Source organism: Eschrichtius robustus, chromosome 1 (genome assembly GCF_028021215.1).
Source record: "Eschrichtius robustus isolate mEscRob2 chromosome 1, mEscRob2.pri, whole genome shotgun sequence".
NCBI classification, from domain to species: Eukaryota; Metazoa; Chordata; class Mammalia; order Artiodactyla; family Eschrichtiidae; genus Eschrichtius; species Eschrichtius robustus.
This window is the reverse complement of record NC_090824.1, coordinates 49,888,887-49,906,422: the sequence shown is the minus strand read 5'-3', so window position 1 is coordinate 49,906,422 and position 17,536 is coordinate 49,888,887. Positions and strand designations below refer to the sequence as shown.

The following is a 17,536-nucleotide window of genomic DNA, read 5'->3' as shown; positions in this document are numbered from 1 at the left end:
CACGAGTCTTCCCTTATTAAGTCTTACTAAAAAGCTGGTTAGATAAAGGGCCTCAGTGAAATGGATGTAAAGCAATTATACCTATATTTAGTGTCTTTAAAATTCCAACTTTACTGATATAAGAAAATAAGTTGCTGGGACTTCCCTGGTGGCACAGTAGTTAAGAATCCTCCTGCCAATGCGGGGAACACAAGTTCGATCCCTGGTCCTGGAAGGTCCCACATGCCGTGGAGCAACTAAGGCCATGTGCCACAACTACTGAGCCCACGTGCCACAACTACTGAAGCCCACGCATCTAGAGCCCGTGCTCCGCAACAAGAGAAGCCGCTGCAATGAGAAACCTGCACACCGCAACGAAGAGTAGCCCCTGCTTGCCGTAACTAGCGAAAGCCCGCGCGCAGCAACAAAGACCCAATGCAGCCAAAAAATAAATAAATAAAAATAATTTAAAAAAAAAGAAATTGCTAAGGGAATGTGACACAGATGTAATAAGTGACATTCTTGCCATTTGCATTTAGATGGCACATTAGTCCCTCTTTTGAGGATCATATTTAAAGTGATCCCTACATAACAATCTAGGTCAAACAATGCCCCTAAGTATATTATTTGCCTATTTAATGTCTTTCAGCTCCAAATTAACCCTTTTATATTCTGTTCTGTTATACTGGGGCTAGAAGTCTGCAAACTGTATCTTCCAGAATCCATTCCAATTACGGTGGACCAACTGGAGACGTTAGGACAATGGATAGCAGAGGAAGAGAAAAAAGCTTCCTGCTTGTTTCTTGCAATTCCTTAACTCCAGCTTTTTAGCCCTTCCAGAACCGGCCTCATCACACACCTTCAGAGGAACCAGCGGCAGCCCCTCTCCTCAAGGTCTGAGCCCCAGCCTCACGGGACCTTTCCTCTGAGCGCCTAATGAGCTGTGGCAGCCAGGCAGCAGACCCTGCCTGGGGCCAGAGCTCTAACACGGTGGGTCTTCTCTGAGCCCCCGGGTTCTGGCGATCCCATACTCTACCCTTCTGTTCCTCCAACCCTATTGCTGGCAACTGCTTCCTTCAGTTGTTCTGAGTTGTCTTAATGTCCTATTTTTGCTCTTTCAGTCCTCCAACATCTGTGTAACAATCCCCTATATTCTTTTGATTCTCCTCTAGTAAAATACCTACTGTGGTTTTCTGTTTTGTTGCCTAGACCCTGACTGACCCTAGATTCTGCGCCTAGGTACCTACGCTCAATGGTTTTAAGTAATTGGTTGCCTAGACCCTGAGCCTGTATACCTAGGCTCAATATTCTAAAATGATTTACTCACACGACTTTCCTAACTTTCAGAAAACTGGCAGGTTCTTGTAATGTATCTGCGTTTTGCACAAGCTAGACTCTAAGAGGCAACAAAAGTTTTTCTTAGAGTTACACCCATGAACAAGTTACACCACTGAACGAGCCACTCCATTACTGATTCACAATGTTCATCCTATTGTAGTTTGATTCAACGAGCGTTTACTGTTCACCGATGATGTGTCAGGAACTGTTAGGTGCTGGGGATGCAAATGTGTCATTGCTCTTACCCTTAAGAGAGAATAGAAATACCTATCTATTATTTAGCGACAGGAGCTTTAATCAAGGATGCACAAGAGGTTGTGGGATCCTCGAGGAGACTTTGGAACTGGACTTTAAGGAATTTAAGTGGACATTGGTATCCACTGTGGGTTTTCAGAAACCATAAACTGAGAAATATATATTTGAAAGCTTGATACAGAGTCAGTTCTTTATATGGAGCATTTAAAGGTCAAATAAATGGCTGAGATGCCCAGGCAGGTGCTCAATCCAGATCACAGGATTCTCTGTGTCCTCTAGTTATCACAAGATAATCACACTGAAGTAACTAATCCAGGAAGATTTAGATTTGAGAAGCATGACCAGGATGAAGTCATATACCCAAAATTAAATGTCATATTTAGAAAGTGTTAAATCTTGCATTTACCAAAATTACTGAGGGAAGAACTTGTGGTTGAAGATCATAATGATTTAGTGAACCATTTCACTCACACTTGGTGAATGGGTTTGTTTTTTTAAGCTTCATCAAGTGATGGTTTATAACTATACAGGACATCTGTTTCTTTTATCAGCCCAGCATCCATTTCTCCTTCTTGTCAAAAGCCCAATATCCATTCCTTCTTGTGCTTTGGGTTTCTGTCTCAGTGGGACTATTGTTCAAGGTACTGCACCCTCCGTGACCAAGGAATAACCAAACCCAGGCCAAGCAGATTCTGTTCCCTAGGAACCTGGCTCTTGCGTGAAAGGACACAGTGCAGAAGTCTTTTGGAGTGGATTCCTTCTGAGGGCCCAAAGGGACTATCTACTGTCTCCTGCCCTTAGGTCTTCTCTGAACCCAGTTTTCAGCTTTTTCTTTAATCCATAACAACCAAAGAACAGCCAAAGAACCCTGATACAGGAGCTTAACTCTCAACTATGTTTACTTCAGATACAATTTCCTCTGCCTGGAATGCCCTTTACTCTCTTCTTTATGTTTCCAAATATTATGTTTCCTTTAGAAATATGGACTTGTTTAACGGTTTTCTTAGATATTTGAGCTACACTTGATAGGTCTCCATTTAAGTAGTCATAAAGGGACTGTCTGGATTCAGACAGATTCATCCCAACTTTCCAAACAACTTAATATGTGAGTGTGGCAGCTGTAGATATGCGTCGGTCAGATCTCCCTTCAAGAGAGAACCTGCTGCAAGAAATTAGTTAACCTTCAGAATTCACCTCAGCATTGGCCAAGCTCTCCCTGGGCTGCTCCCAGCTAACGAATGAGTTCTTCTGTATGGGTTTGAAAGCTGAGCCATTCCTTTCCAACTCGGGATTCCTCTAGTGGACAATCTTTGCTCTGGAGCTCCCCATTGACTGGCCAAGGTGTTCTCAGAGCTGCACTGCAGTCTGAGGCTCTATGCAGTCCTCCTTCCTCCCTTTCTCATTGCACATGTGCCAGCTCTGCACTGACAGTCTTCCTGCTTACCCTGTTCATCCTTCCTTTTGTTCTCCACACAGGTTATTTCCCTAAATAAATCTCCTGCACTTCTAATTCCATCTTGACGTTTGTTTCTAGAGAAACCAATCCATGACAATGACTAACCTTTGGTTTTCTCATTTATAAATAGGAACCCTACTATCTCATAGAATTAATGTGAAAATTAGATAATATTTCTCCCCAGTACAGGTCTTGGCACAGATTCTAATAAATGTTTTTATTGAAGTATCAATATAAGTACATACAGAAAAAAAAATGCGTCAATCATGTGTACAGCTTGCTGAGAAGTGAAAATATATAACATTTCCAGCACCTCTAAAGCATCCCCTCATGCCCCATCTCAATCTTTATTCCCTCACTCTTCCTCAAAGGTAACCATCATCCTGATTTCTAACACTACAGTTTGCCTGTTCTTGAACTTCATTTAAGTGAAATTATACAGTATACTTTTAATGTCTGAATTCTTACAAAGAACTTAAATTTCTTGAGGATTGAAATCCATGTTGTTGTTGGTAGGAGTTCATTCTTTTTGATGGTACTGTAGTATTTTGAGCTGTGAATATACCACAACTTATTTATTCTTTCTACTCTCGATGGACATTTGGGTTGTTTCCAAGTTTTGGTGACTATGAATAATGCTGCTGTGAACAATCTTATGTGTCTTTTGGTGAACACGTTTTTTAGGTGCAGACCTAGAACTGGAAATGCTGGATTATAAGGTATGTGTATGTTCACCTTCAGTTTTTCAAAGGTATTGTACCAATTTACACTCCAACGAACAGTATATAAGAGTTCCAGTTGCTCCATACCCTCATCAATGCTTCATACTTTCCTCCTGTTTCATTTTAGTCATTCTGGGGGAATGTGCAATAGCACTGTATTGTGGATTCATTTTGTAGCAACATTATTATTTAATTTGTTTTTCCCTGGTAACTAATGAAGTTAATACCTTTCAAAGTGTTTACTGACCCCTTGGATGTTCTCTTTCTCTGTTTGGTTTTATTGGGGTACATTTTACTTACCATAAAATTCAGTCATTTTAGGTCTGTAAATAAATGATTTTTAGTAAGTTTACAGAGTTATGCAACTATCATCACAATCTAATTTTAAAATATTTCCATTATCTCAAAAAGAAACCTCATGCCCATTTACAGTCACTCTTCATTCTTAACCTCTGCCCCATGCAACCACTAATCTACTTTCTGTCTATAGATTCCACCTTTTCTGAACAGTTCATATAAATGGAATCTACAATATGTGATCTTTTGTGACTGGTTTCTTTCACACTTAACATGTTTTTGAGGTTCATCCGCACTGTAGCATGTATCAGCACTTTATTTTCATTGCTGAATAGCATTCCATTGCATAGATATGACTAATTTTATTCATTTACCAATTGGTAGATATTTGGGTTGCTTCTACCTTTGGCCATTATGAATAATGCTGCTATGGAGATTTACATAGAAGTCTTTGTGTGGACCTGTTTTCTCTTGGGCAGATACATAGGAGTGGAATTGCTGGGTCATATGGTGAATCTGTTTAACATTTTTAAGAAACTGCCAAACTTTTCCAAAGTGTGCATCATTCCCACTAGCAATGAGCAAGCACCCCAGTTTCTCCACAATCTTAGACATTTGGTTCTATCTTTTTTTTCATTTTAGTCATTTTAGTGGGTGTGTAAAGTACGGCATTTTTGTTTTAATTTTCATTTCTCTGATAACCAAGGAAGTGAATACATTCACACATATTTATTGACTACATGGATGTTACCTTTTGCGGAGTGCTTATTCAAAATCCTTTGCCTATTTTTTCATTGGGTTGTCTGCCTTAGTTCTTTATATCTTCTGAGTAGGTCTTTTGCGGATATATGTAACGCAAGCCTCTTTTCCATTTTGTGGCTTATATTTCCACTCTTGTAAAGGTGTCCTTAGATGAACAGAGCAACTTAATTTTAATTAGGTCAATATTACCAACTCTTTTATAGTCAAAGTATTAATGTTTTGTTTAGGAAATCTTTTTTTACCCCAAGTTCATGAAGATATTATGTTTTATTTTAAAAAGCATTATAGTTTTATATATTTTATTTATTTAGATTTATTTATTTACAATCTATTTGGTATTCATTTTTGTTTATTGAGTGAAGTTGCAGTCAAGATTCATTTGATTTTCCATTATTGTTTTCAATAAATTTTCAAAAGAATTTATTGAAAAGGCTATCCTTTTTTTTTTATTACACTGCAGTGTATCTGTTATACATAAGGTGACTAAGCATGGGTCTGTTTCTGTACTCTCAATTGTATTTCATTGTCTATCTTCATGCCAGTGTCACACTTAACTGCTACAGCAGCTTTACCATAACTCTTGCAATCTGGTACCTAAGATTCCCAGGTTTCTTTTTCAAGATTGCCTTGGTATCCCTAGCCCTTTGCATTTTATGTAATTTTATAATCAACTTGTCAATTTTCATAAAATATCTGCTTGGATTACAGAGAATCTTTAAATCTAACATTTTTACAATATCAAATCTAATTCATTAACATGGCATAATATGCCATTTATTTAGGTCTTTAATTTTTTTCACTGATAGAGTTTTATCTTTTATTTTTTTAAAGGACAGAAATTTATTGTCTCACAGTTCTGTAGGCTAGAGGTCTGAGATCAAGGTGTCAGCAGGGCTGGTTTCTCTTGAGGCCTCTCTCCTCAGCTTGTAGATGGCTGCCTTCTTGCTGTGTCCTCACATGGCCTTTCCTCCATGCATGCCCCTGGAGTCCTCAGTGATAGTTTTAAGTATAGAGATCTTGCATCTCATTTTCTTAGATATTTAATAGTTTTCTATACTATAAGTGGTATCCTTTTAAAATTTCATTTTCTGTTTATTGCAGGTATATGTATATGTAATTGTTTTCTATGTTGACAGTGCATCCATCTGCTTTTCCAAATTCACTTACGATTTCTAACAGTTTATTTGTAAATAATGGCATTTTTATTCCTTTCTAATCTTTTAATCTTTTATTTTTTTCTTAGTTTTCTTTGTTTATTGAACTGACTAGGACCTCTAGTACAATGAATAACAAGTGGTGAGAGTGAGAATATTTGATTCATTCCTGATGTCAATATAGTAGATTTTTAACAAATGTTTCTTATTCTTCTCCTAAGTAAGATCCATTAGGAACAATCTGAAATTCTCAGTAAAACCTATAATGATCCTTGCTGCTAGGTTTGATATGGAAGTTTCTTGGACCTATGATACAAGATATCAGTTATTTTTCTAATGAAAAGGCATGTAAGGAACTTGAAAACAGCAGAATTTAAAAAGCCCCACGATAAGTCTACCAATGTGTGACATACCGAAAGGAACAACTAAACAATGAAAATGCACTCTTTATGCCTTTAATGAACTTTTTGGTTAAAAATAAAGGAGCCGACTGTTTTTTTTTCTCACCATAAGCAAGAAACTTTAATGCTCACAATCTCACTTAACCCTCCTAACAACCATATGAAGTGGCCATTATTTGCAATCAACAGATAAGGAGATGGAGGCCTAGACAGGTTGAGTAATTTATCTAAGGTAAGTGGTAAGGGCTAAATGGTTTGGCTGGTAGGTGGCAACTGAGTAATTACATTGAGATGTATAATCTACATGTGCTGTAGAAATTCTGGAAAACAGAAAATAGAAAATAAACAGTCAGAGATGTCATGTAAAAGTTACAGCTTGAGTGAAGTAAACTGAGTACCTTGAGTGAAGTAAAGGATTTAAATTTTTGGTGAAAAATCAGAATTTCAGAATGGGAGAGCCATTATGAGTCAAGCAATGAAGGTGGAATGATCATGGCCTTTATGTGCTGGTGTTCCAGGGAGTACTAGGCGAGAAGGCCGGGAAGTAGGTTTAGCCAAAAAATTAAAAAAAAAAAAAAAAAAAAAAAAAAGGAGCTTGATAAAAAATGCTCTCACAAGACCTTCTGCATTTACTTAACCAGTACCCCCCAATTACTCTGCCTTCTTCCACACTATGCATACCTTAGCTATAATCAACATTTATTGAATGCCTACTATGTGTAAGGTACAGTATAAAAAGCTGAACTTGTATGTTTGTTCATATTGTTTCTGTCATGTAACAGAAACATGCTTGTAATTAAAGTCTTCCTTTACATTAAAAAAAAAAAAAGTAGGCACACACATAAATAACCAAATAGTCCTATAAGGTTTGTCATCAAAAAAAGCATGCCCTTCCCCCATCTCTCTTTCTTCAAAAACCATTTTCCTTCTTTTAGCAGATTATTTTATTTCTATGTCACTAAATAAGCTACTTCTTCTTTTTTTTTTTTTTACAGAATGGTTTTTTTAAATTAATTAATTAATTAATTAATTAATTTATGGCTGTGTTGGGTCTTCGTTTCTGTGCGAGGGCTTTCTCTAGTTGCGGCAAGCAGGGGCCACTCTTCATCGCGGTACGCGGGCCTCTCACTATCGCGGCCTCTCTTGTTGCGGAGCACAGGCTCCAGACACGCAGGCTCAGTAGTTGTGGCTCACGGGCCTAGTTGCTCCGCGGCATGTGGGATCTTCCCAGACCAGGGCTCGAACCCACGACCCCTGCACTGGCAGGCAGATTCTCAACCACTGCGCCACCAGGGAAGCCCTAAGCTACTTCTTGATTTCTAATTTTTAGATATTATTCATTGATTTCCCACTGTAGAGATGAGGATTTAGGTATTTTTTCTACCTCACCTCCACACCACCATATCCTCTCTCAATATAATTATGCTGTAATTTTGATTAGACTATTATTTACTGTTAACATTTTTATGGCATTCAACCACTGGTCATAGTTTACCTATTCTTTCTTATAACATTTTGCTTTCCTGGAGTTAATAACTGGCAGTTTTTTGTTTGATTTCAACCTTAAGTTTTGTTTTGTTTTTTTAACATCTTTATTGGAGTATAATTGCTTTCCAATGGTGTGTTAGTTTCTGCTTTATGACAAAGTGAATCAGCTATACATATACATATATCCCCATATCTCCTCCCTCTCGTGTCTCCCTCCCATCCTCCCTATCCCACTCCTCTAGATGGTCACAAAGTACCAAGCTGATCTCCCTGTGCTATGCAGCTGCTTCCCACTAGCTATCTATTTTGCATTTGGTAGTGTACATATGTCCATGCCACTCTCTCACTTCGTCTCAGCTTACCATTCCCCCTCCTGGTGTCCTCAAGTGCATTCTCTATGTCTGCATCTTTATTCCTGTCCTGCCCCTAGGTTCTTCAGAAGCATTTTTTTTTTAGATTCCATATATATGTGTTAGCATACGGTATTTGTTTTTCTCTTTCTGACTTACTTCACTCTGTATGACAGACTCTAGGTCCATCCACTTCACTACAAATAACTCAAATTTCGTTTCTTTTTATGGCTGAGTAATATTCCACTGTATATATGTGCCACATCTTCTTTATCCATTCATCTGTCAATGGACACTTAGGTTGCTTCCATGTCCTGGTTATTGTAAATAGAGCTGCAATGAACATTGTGGTACATGACTCTTTTTGAATTATGGTTTCCTCAGGGTATACGCTCAGCAGTGGGATCGCTGGGTCGTATAGTAGTTCTATTTTTACTTTTTTAAGGAAACTCCATACTGTTCTCCATAGTGGCTGTTATCAATTTACATTACCACGAACAGTGTAGGAGGGTTCCTTTTTCACCACACCCTCTCCAGCATTTATTGTTTGTAGATTCTATGATGATGGCCATTCTGACTGGTGTGAGGTGATACCTCATTGTAGTTTTGATCTGCATTTCTCTAATGATTAGTGATGTTGAGCATCCTCTCATGTGTTTGTTGGCAATCTGTATATCTTCTTTGGAGAAATGTCTATTTAGGTCTTCTGCCCATTTTTGGATTGTTTGTTTTTTTGATATTGAGCTGCATGACCTGCTTGTAAATTTTGGAGATTAATCCTTTGTCAGTTGCTTCATTTGCAAATATTTACTCCCATTCTGAGGGTTGTCTTTTTGTCTTGTTTATGGTTTCTTTTGCTGTGCGAAAGCTTTTAAGTTTCATTAGGTCCCATTTGTTTATTTTTGTTTTTATTTCCGTTTCTCTAGGAGGTGGGTCAAAAAGGATCTTGCTGTGATTTATGTCATAGAGTGTTCTGCCTATGTTCTCCTCTAATAAGAGTTTTATAGTGTCTGGCCTTACATTTAGGTCTTTAATCCATTTTGAGTTTATTTTTGTGTATGGTGTTAGGGAGTGTTCTAATTTCATTCTTTTACATGTAGCTGTCCAGTTTTCCCAGCACCACTTACTGAAGAGGCTGTCTTTTCTCTGTTGTATATTCTTGCCTCCTTTATCAAAAATAAGGTGACCATATGTGCATGGGTTTATCTCTGGACTTTCTATCCTGTTCCATTGATCTATATTTCTGTTTTTTGTGCCAGTACCATACTGTCTTGATTACTGCAGCTTTGTAGTATAGTCTGAAGTCCGGGAGCCTGATTCCTCCAGCTCCATTTTTCTTTCTCAAGATTGCTTTGGCTATTCGGGGTCTTTTGTGTTTCCATACAAATTGTGAAATTTTTTGTTCTAGTTCTGTGAAAAATGCCATTGGTAATTTGATAGGGATTGCATTGAATCTGTAGATTGCTTTGGGTAGTATAGTCATTTTCACAATGTTGATTCTTCCAATCCAAGCACACGGTATATCTCTCCATCTGTTTGTATCACCTTTAATTTCTTTCATCAGTGTCTTATAGTTTTCTGCATACAGGTCTTTTGTCTCCTTAGGTAGGTTTATTCCTAGGTATTTTATTCAGTTTGTTGCAATGGTAAATGGGAGTGTTCCCTTAATTTCTCTTTCAGATTTTTCATCACTAGTGTATAGGAATGTAAGAGATTTCTGTGCATTAATTTTGTATCCTGCAACTCTATCAGACTCATTGATTAGCTCTAGTAGTTTTCTGGTAGCATCTTTAGGATTCTCTATGTATAGTATCATGTCATCTGCAAACAGTGACAGTTATACTTCTTCTTTTCTAATTTGTATTCCTTTTATTTCTTTTTCTTCTCTGATTGCTGTGGCTAAAATTTCCAAAACTATGTTGAATAACAGTGGTGAGAGTGGACAACCTTGTCTTGTTCCTGATCTTAGAGGAAACGGTTTCAGTTTTTCACCACTGAGAACGATGTTGGCTGTGGGTTTGTCATATATGGCCTTTGTTATGTTGAGGTCAGTTCCCTCTATGCCTACTTTCTGGAGGGTTTTTATCATAAATGGGTGTTGAATTTTGGCAAAAGCTTTTTCTGCATCTATTGAGATGATCATATGGTTTTTCTCCTTCAATTTGTTAATACGGTGTATCACATTGACTGATTTGCATATATTGAAGAATCCTTGCATTCCTGGGATAAACCCCACTTGATCATGGTGTATGATCCTTTTAATGTGCTGTTGGATTCTGTTTGCTAGTATTTTATTGAGGATTTTTGCATCTATGATCATCAGTGATGTTGGCCTGTAGTTTTCTTTCTTTGTGACGTCTTTGGTTTTGGTATCAGGGTGATGGTGGCATCGTAGAATGAGTTGGGGAGTGTTCCTCCCTCTGCTATATTTTGGAAGAGTTTGAGAAGGATAGGTGTTAGCACTTCTCTAAATGTTTGATAGAATTTGCCTGTGAAGCTATCTGGTTCAACCTTAGGTAAGTTTTTGCTTAGAAATAATATCATCACCGATTGGGACTTCCCTGGCGGTCCAGTGGTTGAGACTTCACCTTCCAATGCAAGGGAGTGAGGGCTCGATCCCTGGTCAGGGAGCTAAGATCCCATAGGCCTTGTGGCCAAAAAGCCAAAACATGAAACTAAGCAATGCTGTACCAAATCCAAAAAAGACTTTAAAAATGGTCCACATCAAAAAAATCTTTAAAAAAAAAAAAAAGAAATAATATCATCGCTGATTGAATCCCTCCACCCATTTCTGATTTCAGCCACAGAGGCAGAGCTCAGATTTATCTCCTACTCTTCCAGCTTTCTGCCTCAGGGCATTCTGTGACACTGAAGGAGCCCACGTGGGCCAAGTACAAGCTGCAACTTGGTACTTCAGGAGGTAATGTCCCGGCAGCAACCCACCTAGTGAGGAGCGTGTCAAGATAAATGGTCCAGACACTTGTCTTTCAGGAGACAATTGTGGGAACTATCACAGAGCTTCACAGAAGACCTGGTGGATCAAGCTGCCATTGTCTACACAGCAATGACCTCAATAATACACCTTTACATTGACCTTTCCTCCTTCATTTCAGTATCACAAGTCCCTCACTCTGATTTTTTGGGGTCTGGGAGATGCATCAGGTAATTTATTATTTAGTCTTTCTGAAAAAGCCTCTCTGGGAACTTCTGATATGCTTCACTATGTTCTGTATGTCTGGTGTGGTGTCATCCTTGGATATCTCATCATCATCATCTGGGGAGTTCCTTCATCTCTCTCCTATGCTGAATCCCAGTCTTTGCACCTATGTCTTCATATTGCTTGGTTTATGACCTTATTTTTATGAAGCACATCCTCTAGTAGGTTCTTGAGAAAGACTATACGAAAGGTAAAGTTTGTGAGACCTTGTACAAATAAAAATGTCTTCATTATAACCTTAGGTTCAATTAATAGTTTATTTGAATCCAGAATTTTAGGTTGGAAATTTCTTTCAGAATTTTGAAGGCACTGCTTCTGTTGAAATCTGAAGTTATTCTGATTCTTATTTCTCGGTATTTGACCTGCCCCTTTTCTTCAGAAACATAACAGATCTTCTCTTTGACCCTGACATGCCTGAAATTTCATTATAGATTTTTTTCATCCACTGTGTTCTTTCAATCTAAAATCTGAAGTTCTTTAGTACTGAGAATATTTCTTGAAATACTCTGATTCCCTATTTTCTCTATTCTTTTTGGAACTCTGGGAGATTGGATATTGGGCCTCCTGGCCTGTTAATTTTCTTAATTTTTTTCTCCAATATTTTCATTTCTTTTTATTTTCTGAGAAATTTCTTCAACTTTATATTCTAAATCATCTACTGAATTATTCAGCTATGCTATATTTTTTCTAATAGCTCTGTTTTTTTGAAAGCTCCTTTTTTGGTATCCTACTCCTGATTCACAGTTGCAACATCTTTGCAAAGATACTTTTTCTTTTGACATTTTCTTCATTCTGCATAGTCTGTTTCCATTAGGTGCTTTTTCCCCTATTGTTTTCTCTCTTTCCTGTAAGAGGCTTTCCTCAGATGTTTCATAATTCCTGGTTGTTTAATCATTTTTATTATTGTTTTAAAATATTTATTTACTTTGGCTGCACTGGGTCTTAGTTGTGGCATGCGGGATCTTCGTTGCGGCATGCAGGCTTCTTAGTTGTGGCATGCATGTGGGATCTAGTTCCCTGACCAGGGATCGAACCCGGGCCCCCTGTATTGGGAGCACAGAGTATTACCCACTGGACCACCAGGGAAGTCCCTGTTTAATCATTTTTAATAGCATAGGACTAAAAGACTAACTGTAAGCTCTGGATGCATGCAAAGGGTGGTGGGCATATTACGATTTTCACTGTAGATTTATCCAGCTGGGCAGTTTAGCCAGGACACTTCTGATGTCAGGATCTCTTTAGGTCTTTCCACTTGCACTGACCAGATGGCACAGAGAGGACTCTTCCAGTATTGTTAGGATGGGAAGATCTGGCTGCCAGGATTCAGAGAGGAGGAGGAGGATATTGGTCTTTGTATCCAGAATGTAAATATTTCCTGTTTTGAGTATGGTCCCCTGCCATCTATTGTATCCAGTGTCCTTCAGTCCAGAGGCCCCATTTAACATACCCAAAATAAACAGCAACACACTTACTGAAATCATAGCATTTTTAAAGGACAATACTTTATATATTTCATTTGCATAATATTTTATTGTTTGCATATTGCATAGTGAAAAGAACAGAGTCACAAGACTCATAGTCTGGCTCAACCACTAACTTGCTGTGTGAATTGGGTTAAGTCTCTTAACCTTGCTAACCCCTTATCTCCTCATCTGAAAAAAGGAGATGATGATAATACCTACTATACAGGACTGCTAAAGACCGAATGAGATAGTTACACTGTCTTCCTCTCAAGGAACTGCTGAAAATGAATCTGTAGTCTGCTCTTGCCATCCCCTTGTTCATCATCTCAACAATAACTGTTAAATGCATTAAGACAATAGGTACCAGTGTGATGCTTTCATTTTGAATACTAACAATAGCAGAAAGGAAGAAAACTCAAAAATGGCTCAATCCTTACTTATCTTTAGAATACTGATTTTTATAATACTTATTTATACTACCCCATCAGGAATTAAATTTCATTTGAAGATTTTTTTTTAAAACCTACTAAAAATGAGGATCTATATATGTGAAAAACCCAAGAATACACATGTAGTTGCTTTACAGTTTCCCCTCTGGTATAGTATAAGTAAAATACATATCACGGGCAGTTAAACACTTTTCCCCCCTACATTAGGGATGATAATATATATGAAGATTAATTTCTTATGCATTATCCCTAATGTAAAAAAAAAAATCACAGGTATATTATACTGCTTGTCAAGAATACATACACACGGTAGTCACATCTAGAAATACACACTCCTTCTAATAATATTTCAACCATCATCATTATCTTCTGTATGAACCCCTACAATTACATGTAGTTGAAAACACAAAACTCTCTTTTAAGGCAATTCTGGATGATATTATATTACAAAATACTTGTGTTAAATAATATTGCATGTATGTATTGAACCTCCAAACACAGCCTTTAAACCCTCAAAGTACTAGTCTTAAAAGGTAAACAAAATTTTTATATATTATAAAAAAATTTAAGCTGCTCTGCAACCTTCCAATACTAAAAGTTAGATACATTACACCACTCCAGCAAGAGATTAATAAATAAGGATTAAATATTCTATTTTACAAAAACATACAGAATGGCCAATGTAAAAGTGAAAGGCTTACCTGATAATTTCTTTATCAAATTATGTTCATTAAGAAGGAATAAAACATGGTATAAAATGAGAAAACTGTCACTAAATTTACCTCTCTGAAGATAATCACATGAGCTGTTATCTAAAAATACCATGGCATCCTTGTTACAAACATTATTTTTTTTTAAAAAGACTGTGTTTCCTGGAACTAGAGGACTATCTGTCTCATAGCTTTTATTAAGCAAACTTGATAAAACCACCACATAGTGGCAAGAGATAGAATAGCTGTTTCCAGCTACAGAAAATACTGAATTCTACCTTAAAGTACAGATCATTTGAGATATAACCCATAACAATTAAAGCAAATCATAGTGTAGTTTGTACTGAATTTCCTTAAGATATTTTTGCTTTCAATGGAGTGTATTCATTTTCCTGTCATTTGAGACCAGTTTCTGTTGCTTAGTAACTATTTTCATGTCCAGCCAAGATGTAAAGATTGCTGTGTGCAGTAGGATTTTCTGTTGGCCTACTTTCCAAAACAACAACCCTGCAATTAAATCAAAACAAAAGTCTTGTTAAAGAGTAGAAACAGAGATTTCATCTTCAAATACTAACATCAAACCAGGAAAGAATATCATTGTTCACATTCACATAAGATTACACAGAGATCACATTAATAGATGCACAGTCAAATTCAGCTTTACATTTTACAGCTTAAAAACAAAACTGAGTAAGAATTGATGAATTTATGAATATAAAATATTAAAAACATTTCAGGATAGTCTCATCTTATTCCAACTAAAAACAAATTTGCTTACTCATATATGCCAAAAAAAGGTATAATAAAGCTTTAGAACATACATGAACAAGAAGGGGATGGAGGAAGGGCTGAGGATTTTAACAGGCACCCACTCACACTGTTCTTCAAGGTATTTGTAAATAAATAGTTTTAAAAAGTATGAAATGGGGTCATCTCCCTTGTCCCTGGAACAAAGGCAGGGTAAGAGTTCAATGAAAGGACCAATAGGAAGAAAAACCAATCAAGTGTTATATCATAGGATCTACACTGTGGGAAGACAGGTTTGAGAACAAAATAAAAAACAATATGCCCATGCAGAGAAAAAAGTCTAGAAGGGGAAATGGGAGGGGGGGGGAGTTGCATAAATAATTTATATTTTTCTAGTGTATGAATTTCCTGCAACTAGCATATTATTACTCTTGAAATGAAAACAACAAAAAAGTAATATATACTTAAAGTATGCATTAAAGAAAAGTAGAAAGGGAAAATAAAATTACCTATAATTCAACTGCCCAAAGTTTACCATTATTAATATTCTGACATAGTTTTCTTTCCTCCTAGACATTAATACCTATATTTACACAATACAATTTAACAAATCACTTTAAAAATTAAGACAAAACAAAAGCCTTGGTTAAGATATATGTCTTAAAATCAAGGAGATGCCCAAGTAAGAAGATAACCAGAACAAGGCAATGGTCTGAAAAAAGTAGTTTTTTAGGGCAATAGTGACAGAATGGAGAAACAATACAAACAAAGAAGGGGTAGATGAAAGAGAAAATTCTGAAAATTCTGGGGGAGGGAGTTGGAAGGAAACAAGTAACTAGGAGAAATGGTTTCTGATGCCTACCCTCTATCAAGCAGAAATCTCTCATACTATGTCTCACCAGAGTGCTATTTGTGCCAGGATCACTGAATGATCTACAATTCTTTTGTCAGCCCTTCCTGGAGAAGCAAAGGGCCTCCCATTCGACAGTCATTTACCAGGTGGTCCTCCAATTATCTTTTTTGCAGGACTAGTTACTAGGTTGCCATGCTCTCTGGGCTTGCCTTTTCAATGGCAATGGGTAGTTGCCATTTTCCAAAAATCCTTTTTCTCTTTAAAAAAATTTTTATGGAGTCATAACTCCAATTCTCCCCACCTTCCTTAAGTGTGTAATATCTAAGCAATGGTTTTGTGACTAGACTGAACTTGAAGATCAGAGGTTCTCAATCCTTGCCTCAGGACTAATGTATACCACTATAGCCAGTTTTGCTGCAGTAACAACTTTTGGAAAATAGGAAGGGATAGGTATTTTATTCATTGTAGAGGTAGATAACATAGACTTTGAAGAACAAAAGCTATAATTCTTTTTTCATGAGATGGCATAGTTTTGGAACTTATCTTTCATTTTGATCACAGAGACCACATAATTCCTTCTAATTTAGAATGACCTCAGAGACTCAGTCAAATATCTTGTGATATAAATGTCAGGAGGTGCACATTCTGTTGGATATATACAGTAACAGTTAATAGAAGTTAACATGCCAGGAAGAAATGATGAAAACAAAGGAGCCTGAAATATGTCATGGTACTAGGGACATAAACACCTATTTAACACATTTTGTCTTGGCTGAGTATAACTGTTTCTAGAATCATGATCCTCACACTGACAAAAGCTTGCTTAATTGACTAAAGTATTTCTCTCTCTCTCTCTCTCAATAAAGATACAGGGAAATTTCTCTAAGATTCTGAAGCCTCTAAGAGTTTTGTTTAACATACATAAAAATAAATAAATGAACAAACCAAACAAAAACAAACACGTAGATACAGAGCGGCTACCAGGGGTAGGGGCGGAGGGAGAGCGAAGTAGGTAAAGGGGGTTAATGTGTGGTGTTGAAAGGAAACTAAACTTTTGGTGGTGAGCACACTGCAGGGTATACAGAACTAGAAATATAATGTTGTATACATGAAATTTATATAAATGTTATAAGCCAATGTTACTTCTATTGAACAATATAAATAAACATATTGAAACAATATAAATAAGTATATTGAAAAAGAAGTTCTGTTTGAAACACAGTCAGAGGTTGACAGTATAATTAAAAATACAATCGTTGAACTCCTTTGGTAATAAAACAACCAAACTATTACCTGTCTGATCCTAATAAGCGGAAAACTCTTGTTTCATCTGAAATCTCCTGGGTAACCTATGAAAGAAAATAGCCCATATTACTAGTCACCATATTATTTAAATTATAATTTAAAGATCATTTAGATAGAGCAAGTATTAAAAAGAATGATAATTTTTGATAGACTCAATTCCTCAAATTAAATAGATTTTAGTAAGTTTTTTTTTTGACTGCTTATTACTAGAAACAAATCAACATTTATGGAATATCTGTATGGGTCAAGCACTTTCCTTAGAACTTTTTATGCTATGTATTATCATTCCCATATTATTAAAGAGAAAACTAAGACTCAGTGAGGTTAAGTAACTTACTTTTAGGTCATATAACTAGTAGACCCAAGATCTGAGTACAGGTTTGCTGGACTGCACAGCCCCTACTCCTTCCTTTATGTCATAGGGCAGATGCTTGAGGTGGCACCCCTCAGCCCACCTGATTTCAGCAGAGCTGCAGTAGACACTCCCGTGCACCAGTGTCTTACATCTGTGTACCGGGGGTATTCCTCTGCTCTGTCTTCTCCAAAACTAAAGAAAGAAGGTACTCAGTCGTGCACAGGTACTATTCCAA

The 17,536-nt window shown here is 36.9% G+C and overlaps 1 protein-coding gene across 4 annotated transcripts in view; it reads right to left on the bottom strand.

Annotated features, from left to right (window-relative positions):
• Window positions 1-12,921: 12,921 nt before the first annotated feature.
• MAP4K5 (mitogen-activated protein kinase kinase kinase kinase 5) overlaps window positions 12,922-17,536 on the bottom strand; it is a 143,480-nt gene continuing 138,865 nt past the window's right edge. For all 4 annotated transcript variants that reach the window (XM_068545603.1, XM_068545588.1, XM_068545597.1 and 1 more), the window contains 2 exons: window positions 16,935-16,990; window positions 12,922-14,548 (listed from right to left, as the gene is read on the bottom strand). In XM_068545603.1, coding sequence (XP_068401704.1) covers window positions 14,461-14,548; window positions 16,935-16,990 — 144 coding nt within the window. In that variant the 3' untranslated portion in view covers window positions 12,922-14,460. The remainder of the gene's footprint in view (window positions 14,549-16,934; window positions 16,991-17,536) is intronic.